At 43.4% G+C, this 21941-nt stretch overlaps 1 protein-coding gene across 1 annotated transcript in view; it reads left to right on the forward strand.

Moving 5' to 3' along the window:
* Positions 1-16102, forward strand: part of LOC143766940 (uncharacterized) — a 52487-nt gene extending 36385 nt beyond the window's left edge. Inside the window, exon 7 of the mRNA XM_077254956.1 lies at positions 14704-16102. Coding sequence (XP_077111071.1) covers positions 14704-15977 — 1274 coding nt within the window. The 3' untranslated portion in view covers positions 15978-16102. The remainder of the gene's footprint in view (positions 1-14703) is intronic.
* The last annotated feature ends 5839 nt before the right edge of the window (positions 16103-21941 follow it).

A 21941-nucleotide genomic window follows, 5' to 3' on the forward strand; every position in this document is an offset into this window, starting at 1 on the left:
CTTGTTCGTATTAAGCAGGGTGACGAATGGAAAACTGCGTTTAATACGCCCAAAGGCCATTTTGAATACCTTGTGATGCCATTCGGGCTCTCTAATGCTCCATCTGTGTTTCAGTCCTTCATGCATGATATCTTCCGGAGTTATCTTGTTAAATTCATGATTGTATATTTGGATGATATTTTGATTTTTTCCGATGATTGGGAGTCTTGTGAAACAGGTCAGGATGGTATTTCAGATCCTTCATGATAATGCTTTATTTGTGAAGGGGTCTAAGTGCCTCTTTGGAGTGCAGAAGGTTTCTTTTTTGGGCTTCATTTTTTCTCCCTCATCTATAGAAATGGATCCAGTTAAGGTTCAGGCCATTCATGATTGGATTCAGCCCACATCTGTGAAGAGCCTTCAGAAATTTTTGGGCTTTGCTTATTTTTATCGCCGTTTCATTGCCAACTTCTCCAGTGTGGTTAAACCCCTGACCGATTTGACGAAGAAAGGCGCTGATGTGACGAATTGGTCCTCTGCGGCGGTTTCTGCCTTTCAGGAGCTTAAACGCCGATTTACTTCTGCCCCTGTGTTGCGTCAGCCGGATGTTTCTCTTCCATTTCAGGTTGAGGTTGACGCTTCTGAGATTGGGGCAGGGGCCGTTTTGTCTCAGAGGAATTCTGATGGTTCCTTGATGAAACCGTGTGCCTTCTTTTCTCGAAAGTTTTCACCTGCAGAACGCGATTATGATGTCGGCAATCGAGAGTTGTTGGCTATGAAGTGGGCATTTGAGGAGTGGCGACATTGGCTTGAGGGGGCCAAGCACCGTATTGTGGTCTTGACCGATCATAAGAATCTGATTTACCTCGAGTCTGCAAAGCGGCTGAATCCTAGACAGGCTCGATGGTCCCTGTTTTTCTCCCGCTTTGATTTTGTGGTCTCGTATCTTCCGGGTTCTATGAATGTTAAGGCGGATGCCCTCTCTAGGAGCTTTTTGCCTGATTCCCCTGCGGTCCTTGAGCCGGTTGGCATTCTGAAGGAAGGGGTGATTCTTTCTGCCATCTCCCCTGATTTACGATGGGTTCTTCAGGAATTTCAGGCTGATAAACCTGACCGCTGTCCAGTGGGGAAACTGTTTGTTCCTGATAGATGGACTAGTAAAGTGATTTCTGAGGTTCATTGTTCTGTGTTGGCTGGCCATCCTGGGATTTTTGGTACCAGAGATTTGGTTGGTAGGTCCTTTTGGTGGCCTTCTTTGTCACGGGATGTGCGTTCTTTTGTGCAGTCCTGTGGGACTTGTGCGCGGGCTAAGCCTTGCTGTTCCCGCGCTAGTGGGTTGCTTTTGCCTTTGCCGGTCCCTGAGAGGCCTTGGACGCATATTTCTATGGATTTTATTTCAGGTCTTCCGGTTTCCCAGAGGATGTCGGTTATCTGGGTGGTTTGTGACCAGTTTTCTAAGATGGTTCATTAGGTACCTTTGCCTAAATTGCCTTCCTCTTCTGATTTGGTTCCGTTGTTTTTTCAGCATGTGGTTCGTTTGCATGGCATTCCGGAGAATATTGTGTCCGATAGAGGTTCCCAGTTTGTTTCTAGGTTTTGGCGGGCCTTTTGTGCTAGGCTGGGCATTAATTTGTCTTTTTCTTCCGCATTTCATCCTCAGACAAATGGCCAAACCGAGCGAACTAATCAGACTTTGGAAACTTATTTGAGATGCTTTGTGTCTGCTGATCAGGATGATTGGGTGGCTTTCTTGCCATTGGCCGAGTTTGCCCTTAATAATCGGGCTAGTTCTGCTACCTTGGTTTCGCCCTTCTTTTGTAATTCTGGTTTTCATCCTCGTTTTTCTTCAGGGCAGGTTGAGCCTTCTGATTGTCCTTGGGTGGATTTTGTGGTTGACAGGTTGCAGCAAATTTGGGCTCTTGTGGTGGACAATTTGGTGTTGTCTCAGGAGGAGGCTCAGCATTTTGCTAACCGTCGTCGGTGTGTTGGTTCCCGGCTTCGGGTTGGGGATTTGGTCTGGTTGTCTTCCCGTCATGTTCCTATGAAGGTTTCTTCCCCTAAGTTCAAGCCTCGGTTTATTGGCCCTTATAGGATTTCTGAGATTATTAATCCAGTGTCTTTTCGTTTGGCCCTTCCAGCCTCTTTTTCCATCCATAATGTTTTTCATAGATCTTTGTTGCGGAAATATGTGGTGCCCGTTGTCCCCTCTGTTGATCCTCCTGCCCCGGTGTTGATTGATGGGGAGTTGGAGTATGTGGTTGAGAAGATTTTGGATTCTCGTTTTTCGAGGCGGAGGCTTCAGTATCTTGTCAAATGGAAGGGTTATGGCCAGGAGGATAATTCTTGGGTTATTGCCTCCGATGTTCATGCTGACGATTTGGTTCGTACCTTTCATTTGGCTCGTCCTGATCAGCCTGAGGGCTCTGGTGAGGGTTCGGTGACCCCTCATCAAGGGGGGGGGGGGGTACTGTTGTGAATTCTGCTCATGGGCTCCCTCCGGTGGTTATAAGTGGTAGCGCTGCTGTCTTCGATCACTGCATTTCATCAGGTGGGTCCACTTAATACAATCCACTGGGCTATTTAGTTTTGTTTGACCCTTTAGTCAGTGCCAGTTGTCCATTGTTCCTGGAGGATTCACATCTCTGCCTGGTCTCTCCTGCTTGGCTGTTCATTTCAACAAAGATAAGTTCTGGCTTTGTTTTTGCAGTCCACATGCTGTGGGCCTTATAGTTCAGTGCATTTCTATGTTTAGTCTTGTCCAGTTTGGTCTGTATAAGGACTTGCTCATCCAAGCTGGTATCTCTGGAGATGCAGATATACCCTCTATATCTTTAGTTAGATGTGGAGATTTTGTATTTTCTGTGGTGGATATTTTCTAGTGGTTTAATACTGACCGCATAGTACTCTGTCCTATCCTATCTATTTAGCTAGAATGGCCTCCTTTGCTAAATCCTGATTTCAGTCTGTGTATGTTAATTCCCTCTCCTCTCACCGTCAATATTTGTGGGGGGCTGTCTATCCTTTGGGGATTTTCTCTGAGGCAAGATAGTTTTTCCATTTCTTTCTCTAGGGGTATTTAGTCCTCCGGCTGTGACGAGGTATCTAGGGAGTGTCAGGAACATCCCATGGCTACTTCTAGTTGCGGTGTTAAGTTCAGGGTCCGCGGTCAGTACAGGTACCACCTTCTCCAGAGTACGTCTCATGCTGCTCTTAGGCCACCAGATCATAACAGTCTAGGCCGTGTTAGGAACACCCCACGGCTACTTCTAGTTGCGGTGTCAGTTTAGGGTTGCGGTCAGTACAGGTACCACCTACTCCAGAGATAGTCTCATGCAGCTCCAGGGTCACCGGATCATAACAGCTCCCCTCGTTTAATGACAGAAAAACCCACAATGGTCACAGAAATAACTTGAATCTGACAAAAGTAATAAGAAATAAAAGATCTATGAAAATGAACAAATGAAAGTCAGACATTGCTTTTCAACCAAGCTTCCACAGAATTTTTCAAAAAATAAAACTAATGAAATAGGCCTGGACAGAAATGATGGTACCCCTGAAAATAATGTGGCAAAGGGACATGTTAAATCACGGTGTGTCCACTAACTAGCATCACAGGTGTCTACAATCTTGGAATCAGTGAGTGGCCTGTATGTAGGGCAACAGATCCTCACTGTGCTGTGTGGTGACATGGTGTGTATCACACTCAATATGGACCAGAGGAAGCAAAGGAAAGAGTTGTCTGAGGAGACTAGAAAGAAAATTATAGACAAACATGTTAAAGGTAAAAGTTATAAGACCATATCCAAGCAGCTTGATGTTCCTGTGACTACAGTTGCACGTATTATTCAGAAATGTAAGATCCATCGGACTGTAGCCAACCTCCCTGGATGTGGCCGCAGGAGGAAAATTGATGACAAATCAAAGAGATGGATAATATGAATGATAACAAAAGATACTAGAAAATCTTCTAAACAGATTAAAGGTGAACTTCAAGCTCAAGGAACATCAGTGTCAGATCCCACTATCTGTCATTGTATGAGCCAAACTGGACTTCATGGGAGACGACCAAGGAGGACAACATTGTTGAAAACAATCATAAAAAAAGCCAGACTGGGATTTGCCAAACTACATGTTGACAAGCCACAAAGCTTCTGGGAGAATGTCCTGTGGACAGATGAGACAAAAATGGAACTTTTTGGCAAGGCACATCAGCTCTATGTTCACAGATGGAAAAATGAAGCATATCAAGAAAATAACACTGTCCCTACTGTGAAACATGGAGGAGGCTCTGTTCTGGGGCTGCTTTGCTGCATTTGGCACAGGATGTCTAGAATCTGTGCAGGGTACAATGAAATCTCAAGACTATCAAGGGACTATTTCTAGAGAGAAATGTGCTGCCCAGTGTCAAAAAACTTGGTCTCAGTCGCAGGTTATGGGTTTTGCAACACGATAATGACCCAAAACACACAACTAAAATCACCCAAGAATGGCTAAGAGGGAAACATTGGACTATTCTGAAGTGGCCTTCTATGAACCCTGACCTAAATCCTATTGAGCATCTTTGGAAAGAGCTGAAACATGCCATCTGGAAAAGGCAACCTTCAAACACGAGACAACAGGAGCAGTTTGCTCTTGAGGAGCTGCCAAAATACCTGTCGAGAGGTGCAGAAGTCTCATTGACAGTTACAGGAATCGTTTGATTGCAGAGATTGCCTCAAAAGGTTGTGCAGAAAAATATTAACCCTTCCGCGCCAGAGCCTGTTTTTACCTTCATGACCGGGTTACATTTTTCATTTCTGACCAGTGTCACATTATGAGGTCATATCTCTAGCGCTTCAATGAATCCTGGTGATTCTGAGATTGTTTTCTTTTGACATATTGTAGTTTATGATAGTGGTAACATTTCTCTGATATAACTTGTGTTTATTTGTTAAAAAAAAAATGGAAATTTGGCAAAAATTTTGAAAATTTAGCAATTTTCAAAATTTACATTTTTATGCTTTTAAATTAGAGAGTCATATCACACAAAATAGTTAATAAAATTTCCCACATGTCTACTTTACATCAGCACAATTTTGGAAACAATTTTTTTTGTTAGGAAGTTATAAGGGTTAAAAGTTGAATTGACCAGTGATTTCTCATTTTTAGAACAAAATTTACAAAACCATTTTTTTAAGGACCACATCACATTTGAAGTGAGTTTGGAGGGTCAATTTGACAGAAAATACCCAAAAGTGACACCATTCTAAAAACTGCACCCCTCAGGGTGCTCAAAACCACATTTAAGAAGTTTATTAACCCTTCAGGTGCGTCACAGGAATGAATGGAATGTGGAAGGAAAAAATAAAAAATTACTTTTGTTACACAAAAATTTTCATTTAGATCTATTTTTTTTTTTACTTTCTCAAGGGTAACTGAAGAAAATGGTCTATACATTTTTTTTTTAATTTCTCCTGAGTATACTGATACTCCGTATGTGGGGGAAATCTACTGTTTGGGTGCACAGCAGGGCTTGGAAAGGAAGGAGTGCCATATTGGAGAGCATATTTTGCTGGAATTGTTTGTGGGTGACATGTCACATTGTCAGAGCCCCTGATGTGTCTAAATATTGGAAACCCCCAACAAGTGACCCCATTTTGGAAACTAGACCCCCAAGGAACTTATCTAGATGTGTAGTGGGCACTTTGACGTGCTAGACAGATGTTAATTACGTAGAGCTGTGAAAATAAAAAATCATTTTTTCCACAAAAAATCTTTTCACTCTCATTTTTTTCCAAACTGTAACAGGTGAAATTGGACCCCAAAAGTTGTTGTGCAATTTGTCCAGAGTATGCTGACACCCCATATGCGAGGGTAAACCACTGTTTGAGAGCTCGGAAGGGAAGGAGCGCCATATTGGAGAGCAGATTTTGCTGGAATTGTTTGTGGGTGACATGTCACATTGTCAGAGCCACTGAGGTGCCAGAACAGCATAAGCCCCCAAAAGTGACTGCATTTTACAAAATACTTCCCTGAATGAATTCTTCTAGTGGTGCAGTGAGCATACTGACGCCACAGCTGCTCCATAGAAAATTACACCATTGGGCAGTGAAGAAAAATAATTACATTTTTACCACTAAGCTGTTGTTTTAACCCCAGAATTTACATTGGAAAATAGGCAGATAGGTAAATGGTCACTACACCCATAGATGAATTCGCAGAGGGGTGTCATTACCAATTCCCAGAGGGGTGTCATTTCCAAAATGGGGTCACTTCAGGGGGGATTCTGCTGTTATGGCACTTTAGAGAGCCGCTAAATGCCAGAACAACAGAATCCCCCCCCCCCTTGAAGTGATCCTGCAGCGCCCCAGAGTCCTGGTCGTTGCAGTACTGTTGCTCCGCCACTAAGGGGGGCTATGGTACGTCTGATGGCACTGAAGGAGTTCATCTGACCAGGTATCACATACACCAATACATTTCACAGTCTGGCCTCCAGGGGGAGCTAAGGGTTCTATGTATTAGGCCACTCCTCACAGTCTGGTAAAACTGGGGGTTAGGCAGGAAGTTAGAGAGAAAGCTGACTGGGTTGGAACCAGGCAACACCTTGTGGCAGAGGGTGTTGTAGGGGAAGATTCAGAGGGGTCCCTGTCGGGTGGGATCCTGACAGAGGCCTAGCAACCAGAGAGAACGTTACGGGACCGCGCCTGCACGATATAGCGGCGGTACCCCAAGAAAGGACAAGAAGCGAGGTTTATTGTGCTGAGTGAGAAACGAGATCAACGCAACAAGGAGAATACCAGTAGGAGTCGTGCTGTAAGACGAGGCAACATCCTACTGAGGCGCATAACCGGTGGCCGGAACGCCGAGGAGGTACTAAGCTCCAAGCCATACTTCAAACCTACGGCAGGACAGTCAGTTAGAGGCGGGCTGTCTCACCCGATTGACCTAGGAAGACACAGGGGGGTAACAACAGGAGTGGGGCAACGCTAGAGTCCTGGAAGAGCTCCGAGCCTCCCCGTCATACGGGTGCGTCCTATCCGTAACATCTGGGGACGCAGAAGAACATGAGAATCGAGTTGTGAGGGAACACGAGAAACAGACACAACAGTTGTGGGGACTATCCCGTAAGCACAGCAGGGGAGGACCACAACACACAAGCGCTAGAAGGTAGGCACAGATTTCCACCTGCAAAGGGAACTCTGGAGGTGCCATCGGACCGGCCGAACTTGCGCAGCCTGGTTAACCGTATTCCGGATTGAGGATCCTGAAGCCTTCAGTAAAGAGGTAAAGAGACTGCAACCTGGTGTCCTCGTTATTTACTGCGACCGGCACTTCACCGCACCGTAACATCATCCCATACCTCCACCTTTATTGTACGCCCCTCTGCAGGGTCACGGACCGGGTCTAGCCACCGTGACAACCCCAGAACAGAGACTCAGAGGCCCGGTACCGGGTACCCCTCGGCCCTGCGGCAGTGGGGGCGCTACAACCCCATTTTGGTAATGACACCCCACTGGGAATTCATCTATGGCAGAGGTCCCCAACCTTTTTTGCACCAGGGACCGGCTTTAAGCAAGACCAGTTTTCCATGGCCCGGTGGGGGTGGGGCAGGGGCGGGGTTTTGGTCATATGGGGGTGGGGTTATGGAGGGATGGAGCTTAGTGCATACTTATCATATAATTATGACATTTATAATGAGGGCTGCATTTGTTCTTTTTCTTTCGCTCCTTGACAGTTTCCTGATCATTCCATAACATTTCCTCCGGCACGGCGGTGCGGATGTAGCAGACCTGTGTTAGTCATTGATCATGTGCTCTCAAGAGAAGTTATCGGTCCACACTGCACTGATAAAAGTACCACAAAGCTTTAGCATGAGGCCAGATGTAGCAGAGAGGAATGTGTCACTTGTAGATTTCATACACAGAGTGATTCATTTGTCGGGTTTATGAAACACTGAACACAGATGTAGCAGAGCTGATGGTGTCACAGCAGAGTACATTCATTAATCATTCCGCCCGAACTCCACGGCCGCCCACCAAAGGGGGAATGACGAACGCTGCGGCGCTGCAGTGTGACAGAATGGAGGCCGCACAACCTGACGAAAAACACATTCCAGGATAGGGATAATAGTAAAACTTTTCAAATTAAAAATTTTATTAACTGCCATTCAAATAATGTAGTTTATAAAATTGATTGCAGGGAATGTAATTTGGCATATATAGGGTGTACAACGAGAAAGTTAAAAACTAGGATATCCGAGCATCTGAGGGATTTGGGGAGTAGCAACACTCCAAATAGGAATTTATCAGCTGTTGCCAAACACTTTACCATGTGCCATTCAGGAAATACATCCATGATGACAATTCAGGGCATAGAGCGTATAAATCTGTCTCAGCGGGGTGGAGATACCAAAAGACAGCTTCTAACCAGAGAAGCTTTTTGGATCTACAATTTGCGAACCAGATATCCATCTGGTCTTAATCGAAAAAACGAGATCATGTATCTGGAGCGCCCCCACACCGCCGCAGGGCCTAGGGGTACCCGGCACCGGGCCTCTGGGTCTCAGTCCTGGGGTTGTCACGGTGGCTAGACCCGGTCCGTGGCCCTGTCTGTCAGTGGGGGACGTCCGGTAGAATAAGTGGTGGTGAAGCGGTGCAGTTGTGGAGTGCAGGTCGCGGTAAATAATGAAGACACCAGGTTGCAGTCTCTTTACCTCTTTACTGAAGGTTTTGGAGACCTCAGTCCAGAGCGCTGTTAACTGGGTTGTTAGAGACCGGCCGGTCCAAAGGCACATCAGGAGTTCTCTTTACAGGTGGGAATCAGTGTCTACCTTCTAGCGCTGTGTGTTGTAGTTCTTCCCTGCTGCGCTCCCGGGATAGTCCTCACAACTGTTTCTGTCTGTCTCTACTGTTCATTCTCTCCGTCCTCCAGATGATATGGTAGGACGCACCCGTATGACTGGGTAGGCCTGGAGTTCTTCCGGGACCCTAGAGTCGCCCCTCTCCCACAGCTGCCTCCGTTGTCTGCTTAGGTGTTAAGTGAGACAGCCAACCTGTAATTAGCTGTCCGGCCGTGGTTTGCAGTAGTACTTAAAGTCTCTTACTTGCTCGGCGTTCCGGCCACCGACTGTTTGCGCTTCAGAAGGATGTTGCCTCGGTCTAACAGCACGACTCCTTCTGGTCCCAATACTTCTTTACTGTATTCCCGTTGTGCACTGGTTAGTTCTGCTCTTAGGAGTCTGCCAGGATCCCATCCCTGACAGGTCCTCTCACTAGCTCTTCCCAGCTACTTCTCTCTGTCTTCCTGTCCAACCCCCAGTTTTACCAGAGTGTGACGAGTGGCCTACTAGATAGGACCACCCCTCCTGGTGGCCGGAGTGTGAAGTGTAGTGAGGTGTTACCTGGTCAGAGAAACTCCTTTAGTGCAATCAGACGTACCATAGCTCCCCATAGTGGCGGAGCCACAGTACTGCAACGACCAGGACTCTGGGGCGCTGCATATCATTATTGTTAATTGTTATTAATTTTTGTAATGTTTATGTATTTATTATTGTAATTATCACTGTGTTTTTATTATGAGCATTGTCTTGTCAATTGTTATCACTTCACCGCACTTATGTGAAATTCTCGCAGCTGCGGTGAAGTTCATGGGTTCAGGACCTGTGGCAATAATCATGTGATCAGTATTGACCACTGGATTGGTCCATGAACACTTGATAACAATTAGCGCGAACTTTGGAAAACTATGCATTGACTAAGATCGGGTACGATCGAAATGCCTCGCATGCACTTTGTACTGGCACATTTGCACCAAGGCAAGGACCTGTTATGCTGTATCAACTTTTAATGAAGAAATAAAGTATCTGAATTTTATGGAGCTGGAACGTCTTCCTTATATCGTTATCTACTCAGATGTGTCTGTCACTAAATAAACCAAATGCTTGAATGTCAGAACAGTTTAAAAACGTGGTTCTGTGTGGAAGATTATAAAGCAGTCATGGAGGCATAAGGCCGGCAATGATGGGCATTGTGGGCAATAATAGCGGGTATCGCCTCATTCCTCTCTTGGAACATACACGACATCTTCTCTGGGGGATCTTTATTGTTTCAGTTGCTGGAATGAGTGCAATAAAATGTCGCTCAGTGAGTCTTCTGACATCTTCAGATTCTAAAGGATTGGCGGGGACATTTTCAAAAACAAGATTTTCAATGACCTTTTCCTGATAATCAAGGAAAGTATCTGCATTTCCGGCTTTTTTGTATAGCACAAAAGAATTATATGTGGCCACCTGAAACAAATAAATGACTAACTTTTTATACCAGGTATATGATTTTCTTGATACCTGTTATGGCTGTAGAACCTGGTCTGCAAGGTCCACACCACCCCCATATATATTTGTTGTAGTCAATGACAGACACAGGTTTTGGAGTAGTGGATCCCTGTTGGTCTGCAGTGGCCCTTGTGGCATCTGTGTGGATCAAGCTCAGGATAAAAATATCTTTTTTATCCTTATACTTAAGGGCAAGCAGCTCTCCATTGTGTAAAGCTCCTGACTGCCTCTTTCGGAAATTTTCGTTGACCAATGATTGTGGAAACCCCTGACAGTTTTTGCGAATGGTCCCACAATCCCCCATGTTATGTTCAACCAGACTTTTAAATGGGGGTATGCTGGTGTAGTAGTTATCAGCATACAGATTGTAGCCTTTTTGTAAAAATGGGAGTTAAAAGCTGATGTGTATCCAGTTGAACTCTCGCACATTTTATAGAGCTTTATTACGAATCTTGCCCTCTTTGAAGGAATAAATTGCTTGAAGTGCAGTCTTTCTTTGAATTTTACAAAAGACTCATCAATGGAAATGTTTTCTGTTGGGGCGTAAAGCTTTAAGTACTTTTCTGTCAAGTCTTCGATGATGGGTCTGATTTTGAATATTCTGTCATGTCCTGGGGCATTTCTGGGCAGGCATTTACTATTGTCGTTAAAATGCCAAAATCACATGAGCATTTCATAATGGGTCCTAGGAAGAACGGCAGAAAACATTAGGGTGGCTTGAACAGGACCAATAGGACCGAATGCTCGTTTTTTTAACAAGCCCCACAGCGAATGTAAGTCCTAAAAAAATTTTCATTTCTAGGATATTAGTTGGTGTCCATAAATTTGACCTAGCGTAATAGGATCATGGATTCTGGCTGATGAATTGGGACGCATATAAATTTGTTTGTAGGACAATATGCTCTAGCAAGGTAATAGAAAACTCTGATTTGACCAGATTATTGGTGAGACAATTGAGAAAAGCCAAATTCTTTAGCCTAACCTTAACTTTAGAATAAATCCTAACCCTAACTTTAGCCCCAACACTAACCCTAACTTTAGCCTCAACACTAACCCTAACTATAGCACTAACCCTATCAGTAACCCTAACTTTAGCCCCAAAGCTAACCCTTACTATAGCACTAACCCTAACCTGCCTTATCTGTTTTTTCTACGTTATAACAAGATCGCTGACTGACACAGCTGTTGCCAGCAGCACTTGTAACACTGTTTCTCCTCTAATCTCTCACTGACAGGAGATCTGAGGACAAACATCGTGTTTATGAGACAGATCGCCCAAAAAAGTCCGTTGCTACAACAAACTTTCCTAGTGATTTGTCTCATTGGCTGGTGTGATGCTGACGTCATCAGGACCTGAAGCAATCAGGTCTCAATGAGGTTGGGGGTCACAGTAAGCGTTGTGCGCCAGAATCCCCTCGTTATAAGGTATGTGGGGTCCTGATGAGCACAAAACCACCAACCGTAGACAAACATCAGCGCTGCACAAAGCCCTGCTAGCGCCGACGTTTATCTACCATTGACAGTCATAAGGTACGATCATTTCTGTCCAGGCCTAATTTATGAGTTTTATTTTTTTTTATTCTGTGGAAGCATCGTTGAAAAGCAATGTCTGACTTTCATTTGCTCATTTTCATACATTTTTTATTTATTATTACTTTTGTCATTTTCAAGTTATTTCTGTCACCATTGTCGGTTTTTCTGTCATTAAAGAGGGGTACCAATAATTTTGACCACATGTGTTTGAGGCGTGAATATTTTGACTCCACAGCCACCTTCCGGAAATTACCGTATATACTAGAGTATAAGCCGAGATTTTCAGCCCATTTTCTTGGGCTGAAAGTCCCCCTCTCGGCTTATACTCGAGTCATACCCAGGGGTCGGCAGGGGAGGAGGAGCCGGGGCTGTCTAATTATACTCACCTGCTCCTGGCGCGGTCCTTGGCTCCCTGACGCCCCAGCTTCTTCCTGTTCTGAGCGGTCACATGGTACCGCTCATTACAGTAATGAATATGCCGCTCCACCTCCCATAGGGGTGGAGCCACATATTCATTATTGTAATGAGCTGTAACGGTGACCGCTCAGTACAGGAAGAAGCTGCAGCTCCGGGTAAGCAGGGACCACGCCAGGAGCAGGTGAGTATAACGGGGAGGGGAGCGCTGCGCTGAGCGATATTCACCTGCTCCTCTTTCCGGCGCCACTCCGTCTTCAGCGTTTTCTGCAGTGACGCTCAGGTCAGAGGGCGTGGTGACGTGGTTAGTGCGCGCCCTCTGCCTGAACGTCAGTGCAGAAGACGCTGAAGATGGAGCAGCGCCGGAACGAAGTCAGGTGAATATTGAAGGTGCCGGGGGCCTGAGCGTTGGAGAGGTATGTGATTTTTTTTTTTTTATCGCAGCAACAGCAAATGGGGCAAGTGTCTGTATGGAGCCATAACGTTTGTGCAGCACTATATGGGGCAAGTGTCTGTATGGGGCCATAATCAACGTTTGTGCAGCACTATATGGGACAAGTGTCTGTATGGGGCCATAATCAACGTTTGTGCAGCATTATATGGGGCAAATATCTTTATAGAGCATCTTATGGGGCCATAATCAAGGTTTGTGCAGCACTATATGTGGCAAATATCTTTATGGAGCATCTTATGGGTCCATAATTAACGTTTGTGCAGCATTATATGAGGCAAATGTCTGTATGGAGCATCTTATGGGGCCATAACCAAGGTTTGTGCAGCACTATATGGGGCAAATATCTTTATGGAGCATCTTATGGGGCCATAATCAACGTTTGTGCAGCATTATATGGGGCAAATATCTTTATAGAGCATCTTATGGGGCCATAATCAAGGTTTGTGCAGCACTATATGTGGCAAATATCTTTATGGAGCATCTTATGGGTCCATAATTAACGTTTGTGCAGCATTATATGAGGCAAATGTCTGTATGGAGCATCTTATGGGGCCATAACCAAGGTTTGTGCAGCACTATATGGGGCAAATATCTTTATGGAGCATCTTATGGGGCCATAATTAACGTTTGTGGAGCATTATATGGGGCAAGTGTCTGTATGGAGCATCTTATGGGGCCATAATTAACGTTTGTGCAGCATTATATGGGGCAAGTGTCAGTATGGAGCATCTTATGGGGCCGCCATAATTAACGTTTGCGGAGCATTATATGGGGCAAGTGTCTGTATGGAGCATCTTATGGGGCCATTATTAACCTTTATGCAGGATTATATGGGGCATATTTTAATATGGAGCATCTTATGGGGCCCATCATAAACTTTATGGAGCATTATATGGGGCTCATGATTCAATGTGGATAATCAAAAACACTTAACCTACTGATGTCTCAATTCATTTTACTTTTATTGGTATCTATTTTTACTTTTGACATCTACCAGTAGCTGCTGCATTTCCTACCCTAGGCTTATACTTGAGTCATTAAGTTTTCTCAGTTTTTGTGGCAAAATTAGGGGGGTCAGCTTATACTCGGGTCGGCTTATACTCCAGTATATACGGTAACATGCAGTGGATGTTGGAGAGTGAAAATTACACATTTGCCATTTTATTCCCCAGCACATAATGCCCAGATTGTGCTCCAGGAGACACACATCGCAAATTAAGTGGATTCTTCTCACTATAATATTGCTAAATACAGGGATCCTAAATGTTGTTTGAGCACACTGCAAGACTCAGAAGTAAGAGCGGATTTTGCTGGATTGGTTTATAGATAGTGATGAGCGAATATACTCTTTACTCGAGATTTCTTGAGAACTCATGGGTGTCCTCTGAGAATTTTTTAGTGCGCGGAGATTTAGCTTTTATTGCCGCAGCTGAATGATTTACATCTGTTAGCCAGCATAAGTACATGTGGGGGTTGCCTGGTTGCTAGTAAATCCCCACATGTACTTATGCTGGCTAGCAGATGTAAATCATTCAGCTGCGGCAATAAAAACTAAATCTCTGAGCACTAAAAATTACTCGGAGGACACCCTAGCATGCTCGAGAAATCTCGAGTAACGAGTATATTCGCTCATCACTATTTATAGAAACTCTGTTGCTTTTCATCAGCCTTTGAGCCACTAATAGTATGAAAACCTCTGTTTTTCCTTTGACAGATGATGGACCTGACTGTGGACTTGTTTTTGTGAGATGAGAATTGGTTCTATTTTTGTCTACATAACACTGATTGGTTTCTTTTTATTCGATACTTGGGAAGCAGAATGAACAAACAGTTGAACACCACACACTACTGGTTCATCCAGCAAGGTTTTCTATTAGACTGTGAACTGTCATAGTCGTGGTAAATAATTAAACTTTTTTTACATAGCTTGCCATTTTTATGCACAGCTTAAGTAGAAATGTTCAAAAATATAAAAGTCGAGGATATTTTATTAAAAAAAATGTTTTTATCTTAGCAGATGGCTGTACCAGGAGATCAGAGGGACATCTGACATCTTCAAATTTTAAATCTGATGATCTTGAGATCCTACAAGATACAACTGAAGTGATTGCTGTTACTCCAGATATATCATCAACCATTCACAGCAAAGACCTGTCATCTGATCCTATGAAACAGGTCCCATCTTCTGATTCATTACTGAATACTAAGGAAAATCAAAGTCACAAAAGAGGCATTAAAAAACAAACTGCTCCTAAAGCAAAGAAGTCATTTTCATGTTCAGAATGTGGGAAATGTTTTAACAACAAATCACATTTTGTTACACACCAAAGCACTCACACAGGGGAGAAGCCTTTTTCATGTTCAGAATGTGGGAAATGTTTTGCTCACAATTCACATCTTATTAAACATGAGAGAACTCACACAGCAGAGAAGCCATATTCATGTTCAGAATGTGGTAAATGTTTTAAAAGGACATGGCATCTTGTTAGTCACCAGAGAACTCACACAGGGGAGAAGCCGTTTTCCTGTTCAGAATGTGGGAAATGTTTTAACCGGAAAGGGAATCTTGTTATTCACCAGAGAACTCACACAGGGGAGAAGCCTTTTTCATGTTCAGAATGTGGGAAATGTTTTAGCCATAAATCAGATTTGGTTAATCATCATAGAACTCACACGGGCAAGAAGCCTTTTTCCTGTCCAGAATGTGGAAAATGTTTTAACCATAAAGGGAATCTTGTTGCACACCAAATAACTCACATAGGAGAGAAGCCTTTTCCATGTTCACAATGTGGGAAATATTTTACCTATAAAGAGCATCTTGTTAGACACCAGAGAACTCACACAAGGGAGAAGCCTTTTTCCTGTTCAGAATGTGGGAAATGTTTTAACTGGAAATCAGATTTGGTTAAACACCATAGAACTCACACGGGGGAGAAGCCTTTTTCCTGTTCAGAATGTGGGAAATGTTTTAACCATAAAGGGAATCTTGTTGCACACCAAATAACTCACACAAGAGAGAAGCCTTTTTCATGTTCACAATGTGGGAAATGTTTTACCTATAAAGAGCATCTTGTTAGACACCTGAGAACTCACACAGGGGAGAAGCCTTTTTCCTGCTCAGAATGTGGGAAATGTTTTAGCCATAAATGGTATCTTGCTAGTCACCAGAGAACTCACACAGTGGAGAAGCCTTTTTCCTGTTCAGAATGTGGGAAATGTTTTAACCAGAAAGCGCTTCTTGTTAGACATGAGAGCACTCACACAGAGAAGTTTTTTTCATTTTCTTAATGTGAGAAATATTTTACTTGGAAATCAACTGTTAATAAACATCAGAGATGTCACATAGGGGTAGAAGCCTTTTTTATGTTCAGAATCTTGGAATAGTTAACCAAAATTAAATCTTCTTAAACGGGTTGTCTCTTGTCATTTCTCATGTTTGGTGTCAAAAGGAAAAAATAAACTTTATTGATTCCAAATGTAAAACTATACCCATAATTCACCCCCTGGAGATTAGTCAGTTGGTGACTAATAGAAAAAACATGTACCCCACAGTTCTGTATATAGGGTGAGGTGACGTATACACAGTCACTCTCCAAGCCTCTTATTTCTACAAGTTTCATTGTCCTCACCAAAGGCGACTCATCAGGAGACTATTTAACCCCTTTACCCCCAAGGGTGGTTTGCACGTTAATGACTGGGCCAATTTTTACAATTCTGACCACTGTCCCTTTATGAGGTTATAACTCTGGAACGCTTCAATGGATCCTGATGATTCTGACAGTGTTTTCTCGTGACATATTGTACTTCATGATAGTGGTAAAATTTCTTTGATATTACCTGCGTTTATTTGTGAAAAAAATGGAAATTTGGCGAACATTTCGCAATTTTCCAACTTTTAATTTTTATGCCCGTAAATCACAGACATATGTCACGCAAAATACTTAATCAGTAACATTTCCCACATGTCTACTTTACATCAGCACAATTTTGGAACCAAAAGTTTTTTTGTTAGGGAGTTATAAGGGTTAAAAATTGACCAGCAATTTCTCATTTTTACAACACCATTTTTTTTTAGGGACCACATCTCATTTGAAGTCATTTTGAGGGGTCTATATGATGGAATATAGCCAAGTATGACACCATTCTAAAAACTGCACCCCTCAAGGTGCACAAAACCACATTCAAGAAGTTTATTAACCCTTCAGGTGTTTCACAGGAATTTTTGGAATGTTTAAATAAAAATGAACATTTATCTTTTTTTCACAAAAAATTTATTTTAGCTCCAATTTGTCCTGAGTATGCCGATACCCCATATGTGGGGGTAAACCACTGTTTGGGCGCATGGCAGAGCTCTGAAGCGAAGTAGCGCCATTTGACTTTTCAATGCAAAATTGACTGGAATTGAGATGGGACGCCATGTTGCGTTTGGAGAGCCCCTGATGTGCCTAAACATTGAAACCCCCACAAGTGACACCATTTTGGAAAGTAGACCCCCTAAGGAACTTATCTAGATGTGTGGTGAGCACTTTGACCCACCAAGTGCTTTACAGAAGTTTATAATGCAGAGCCGTAAAAATAAAAAATCATATTTTTTCACAAAAATGATCTTTTCGCCCCAAATTTTGTATTTTCCCAAGGGTAAGAGAAGAAATTGGACCCCAAAAGTTGTTGTACAATTTGTCCTGAGTACGCTGATACCCAATATGTGGGGGTAAACCACTGTTTGGGCGCATGGCAGAGCTCGGAAGGGAAGGAGCGCCATTTGACTTTTCAATGCAAAATTGACAGGAATTGAGATGGGACGCCATGTTGCGTTTAGAGAGCCACCAATGTGTCTAAACATTGAAACCCCCCACATGTGACACCATTTTGGAAAGTAGACCCCTTAAGGAACTCATAGATGTGCTGTGAGAGCTTTGAACCCCCAAGTGTTTCACTACAGTTTATAACGCAGAGCCGTGAAAATAAAAATTCTTTTTTTTCCACAAAAATTATTTTTAGCCCCCAGTTTTGTATTTTCCCAAGGGTAACAGGAGAAATTGGACCCTAAAAGTTGTTGTCCAATTTGTCCTGAGTACGCTGATACCTCATATGTGGGGGGAACCACCGTTTGGGTGCATGGGAGGGCTCGGAAGGGAAGGAGCGCCATTTGGAATGCAGACTTAGATGGAATGGTCTGCAGGCGTCACATTGCGTTTGCAGAGCCCCTAATGTACTTAAACAGTAAAAATACCCCACAAGTGACCCTATATTGGAAACTAGACCCCCCATGGAATGTATCTAGATGTGTGGTGAGAACTTTGAACCCCCAAGTGTTTCACTACAGTTTATAGCGCAGAGCTGTGAAAATTAAAAATCTTTTTTTTTCCACAAAAATTATATTTTAGCCCCCAGTTTTGTATTTTTCCAAGGGTAACAGTTGAAATTGGACCCCATAAGTTGTTGTCCAATTTGTCCTGAGTACGCTGATACCCCATATGTGGGGGGAACCACCGTTTTAGTGCATGGCAGATCTCGGAAGGGAAGGAGCGTCATTTGGAATGCAGACTTAGATGGATTGGTCTGCAGGCGTCACATTGCGTTTGCAGAGCCCCTAATGTACCTAAACAGTAGAAACCCCCCACAAGTGACCCCATATTGGAAACTAGACCCCCAAGGAACTTATCTAGGTTTTTTGTGAGAACTTTGAACCCCCAAGTGTTTCACTACAGTTTATAGCGCAGAGCTGTGAAAATTAAAAATCTTTTTTTTTCCACAAAAATTATATTTTAGCCCCCAGTTTTGTATTTTTCCAAGGGTAACAGTTGAAATTGGACCCCATAAGTTGTTGTCCAATTTGTCCTGAGTACGCTGATACCCCATATGTGGGGGGAACCACCGTTTTAGTGCATGGCAGATCTCGGAAGGGAAGGAGCGTCATTTGGAATGCAGACTTAGATGGATTGGTCTGCAGGCGTCACATTGCGTTTGCAGAGCCCCTAATGTACCTAAACAGTAGAAACCCCCCACAAGTGACCCCATATTGGAAACTAGACCCCCAAGGAACTTATCTAGGTTTTTTGTGAGAACTTTGAACCCCCAAGTGTTTCACTACAGTTTATAACGCAGAGCCGTGAAAATAAAAAACCTTTTTCCACAAAAATTTTTTTTTAGCCCTCAGTTTTGTATTTTCCCAAGGGTAACATGAGAAATTGGATCCCAAAAGTTGTTGTCCAATGTGTTCTGAGTACGCTGATACCCCATATGTTGGGGTAAACCCCTGTTTAGGCGCACGGGAGAGCTTGGAAGGGAAGGAGCACTGTTTTACTTTTTCAACACAGAATTGGCTGGAATTGAGATCTGACGCCATGTCACGTTTGGAGAGCCCCTGATGTGCCTAAACAGTGGAAACCCCCAATTATAACTGAAACCCTAATCCAAACACACCCCTAACCCTATTCCCAATGGTAACCCTAACCACACCCTTAACACTGACACACCCCTAACCCTAATCCCAACCCTATTCCCAACCGTAAATGTAATCCAAACCCTAACATTAGCCCCAACCCTAACTGTAACCTTAACCCTAGCCCTAACCCTAACCCTAGAACTAAACCTAGCCCTTACCCTAGCCCCAACCCAAACCCTAGTACAGTCTGCACTGACCCCGCTGCCGCCTCATCACTACCAAAGCTACCGCCTCACCAACACCGGAGCTCCTGCAACCCTCAACCTACTGTCTCCTTCCCCATAATCCTGTAGAATGTTAGCCCACAAGGGCAGGGTCTTCGCCCCTCTATCAGTCTGTCATTGTTAGTTTGTTTACTGTAAGTGATATCTGTAACTTGTATGTTACCCCTTCTCATGTAAAGCACCATGGAATCAATGGTGCTATATAAATTAATAATAATAACCCTAGCCCTAACCCTAATGGGAAAATGGAAATAAACACATTTTTTAAATTTTTTATTTTTCCCTAACTAAGGGGTTTATGAAGAGGGGGTTTGATTTACTTTTATAGCGGGTATTTTAACAGATTTTTATGATTGGCAGCTGTCACACGCTGAAAGATGCTTTTTATTGCAAAAAATATTGTTTGCGTCTCCACATTTTGAGAGCTAGAATTTTTCCATATTTTGGTCCACAGAGTCATGTGAGGTCTTGTTTTTTGCGGGACGAGTTGACGTTTTTATTGGTAACATTTTCGGGCATGTGACATTGTTTGATCGCTTTTTATTCCGATTTTTGTGAGGCAGAATGACCAAAAACCAGCTATTCATGAATTTCTTTTGGGGGAGGCGTTTATACCGTTCCGCGTTTGGTAAAATTGATAAAGCAGTTTTATTCTTCGGGTCAGTACGATTACAGCGATACCTCATTTATATCATTTTTTTAGGTTTTGGCGCTTTTATACAATACAAACTATTTTATAGAAAAAATAATTATTTTTGCATCGCTTTATTCTGAGGACAATAACTTTTTCTTTTTTCTTTGATGACGCTGTATGGTGGCTCATTTTTTGCGGGACAAGATGACGTTTTCAGCGGTACCATTTTTTCATATCTTTTTTTTTTATCACGTGTTATTCCACTTTTTGTTTGGCGGTATGATAATAAAGTGTTGTTTTTTGCCCTTTTTTTATGATGTTCACTGAAGGGGTTAACTAATGGGACAGTTTTATAGGTCGGGTCGTTACGGACGCGGTTATACTAAATATGTGTACTTTTATTGTTTTTTTTATTTAGATAAAGAAATGTATTTATAGGAACAATATATATATATATTTTTTTGGGGGGAATTTTTTTAAAATTTTTTTTACACATGTGAATTTTTTTTTTTTTTTACACTATAACATTGCCCCGGGGGGGCATCATGTTATAGTGTAAGATTGTTGATCTGACACTTTGCTGTGCACTGTGTCAGATCAGCGATCTGACATGCACACAGCAGTGAGGCTTCCCGGCGCCTGCTCTGAGCATTCACTGTGAAGCCACCTCCCTGCAGGACTCGAATGCCGCGGCCATCTTGGATCCGGGCCTGCTGCAGGGAGGAGGAGGTAAGAGACCCTCGCAGCAACGCGATCACATCGCGTTGCTCTGGGGGTCTCAGGGAAGCCCACAGGGAGCCCCCTCCCTGCACGATGCTTCCCTGTACCGCCGGAACAATGCGATCATTTTTGATCGCAGTGTGCCGGGGCGGTCAGCTGACACCCGGCCGCGATCGGCAACACTCCTCCCGTGAGCGCGGCTGATCGCTCTGGACGTACTATTCCATCCTTGGGAGTTAGGGCCCACCCCACATGGACGGAATAGTACGTCCAATGGCAGAAAGGGGTTAATATTGACCTATACTCAAGCGAGACTAGACAAAAAAAACTAAAATCATGTATAATATTATCCAAAACAGTCAGAAAACTAGCCACATATTGGCAGATCCCAGACCTCAAACTACCGTATATACTCAAGTATAAACCGAGACCCCTAATTTTGCCACAAAAAACTGGGAAATGGGTCGGAAATGCAGCAGCTACTGGTAAATTTCAAAAATAAAAATAGATACCAATAAAAGTAAAATTAATTGAGACATCAGCAGGTTAAGTGTTTTTAAATATCCATATTGAGTCAAAAGCCCCATATAATGCTCCATACAGATTGATGGGCCCCATAAGATGCTCCATATTAAAATATGCCCCATATAATGCTGCACAAAGGTTAATAATGGCCCCATAATATGCTCCATAGAAACATTGGCCCCATACAATGCTGCATAAAGTTTGATTATTGCCCCTTTAGATGCTCCATAGAAACATTTGCCCCATATAATGCTGCATTAAAGTTCATTATGGCCCCATAAGATGCTCCATATAATAATGTGCCACATATAATGCTGCTGCAATAAAAAAAAAATGACATACTCGCCTCTCGTCGCTGCCCGCTGCTCCTCAGCATCCCATCTCTCCACATTGACTGGTCAGGCAGAACGGGGCACGCACTAACACGCCCTCTGACCTGAACAGTCACAGCCAGAAGACGCTGAAGATGGATTGGCGCCCGGCGGAAGAAAGGTGAATATGAAATGCTCACCCTCCCCCGTTATACTCACCTGCTCCCGGCGCGATCCCTGCACGTCCCTTGTTCGGGCGCTGACAGCTTCTTCCAGCATTGAGTGGTCAGTCTCCTGTGCTGCTCATTACAGTAATGAATATGCAGCTCCACCCCTGTGGGAGTGGAGTCCATATTCATTACTTCATTGAGCGGTACCACGTGACCACTG

This window comes from Ranitomeya variabilis, chromosome 4 (genome assembly GCF_051348905.1).
Source record: "Ranitomeya variabilis isolate aRanVar5 chromosome 4, aRanVar5.hap1, whole genome shotgun sequence".
In the NCBI taxonomy this organism is placed as follows: Eukaryota; Metazoa; Chordata; class Amphibia; order Anura; family Dendrobatidae; genus Ranitomeya; species Ranitomeya variabilis.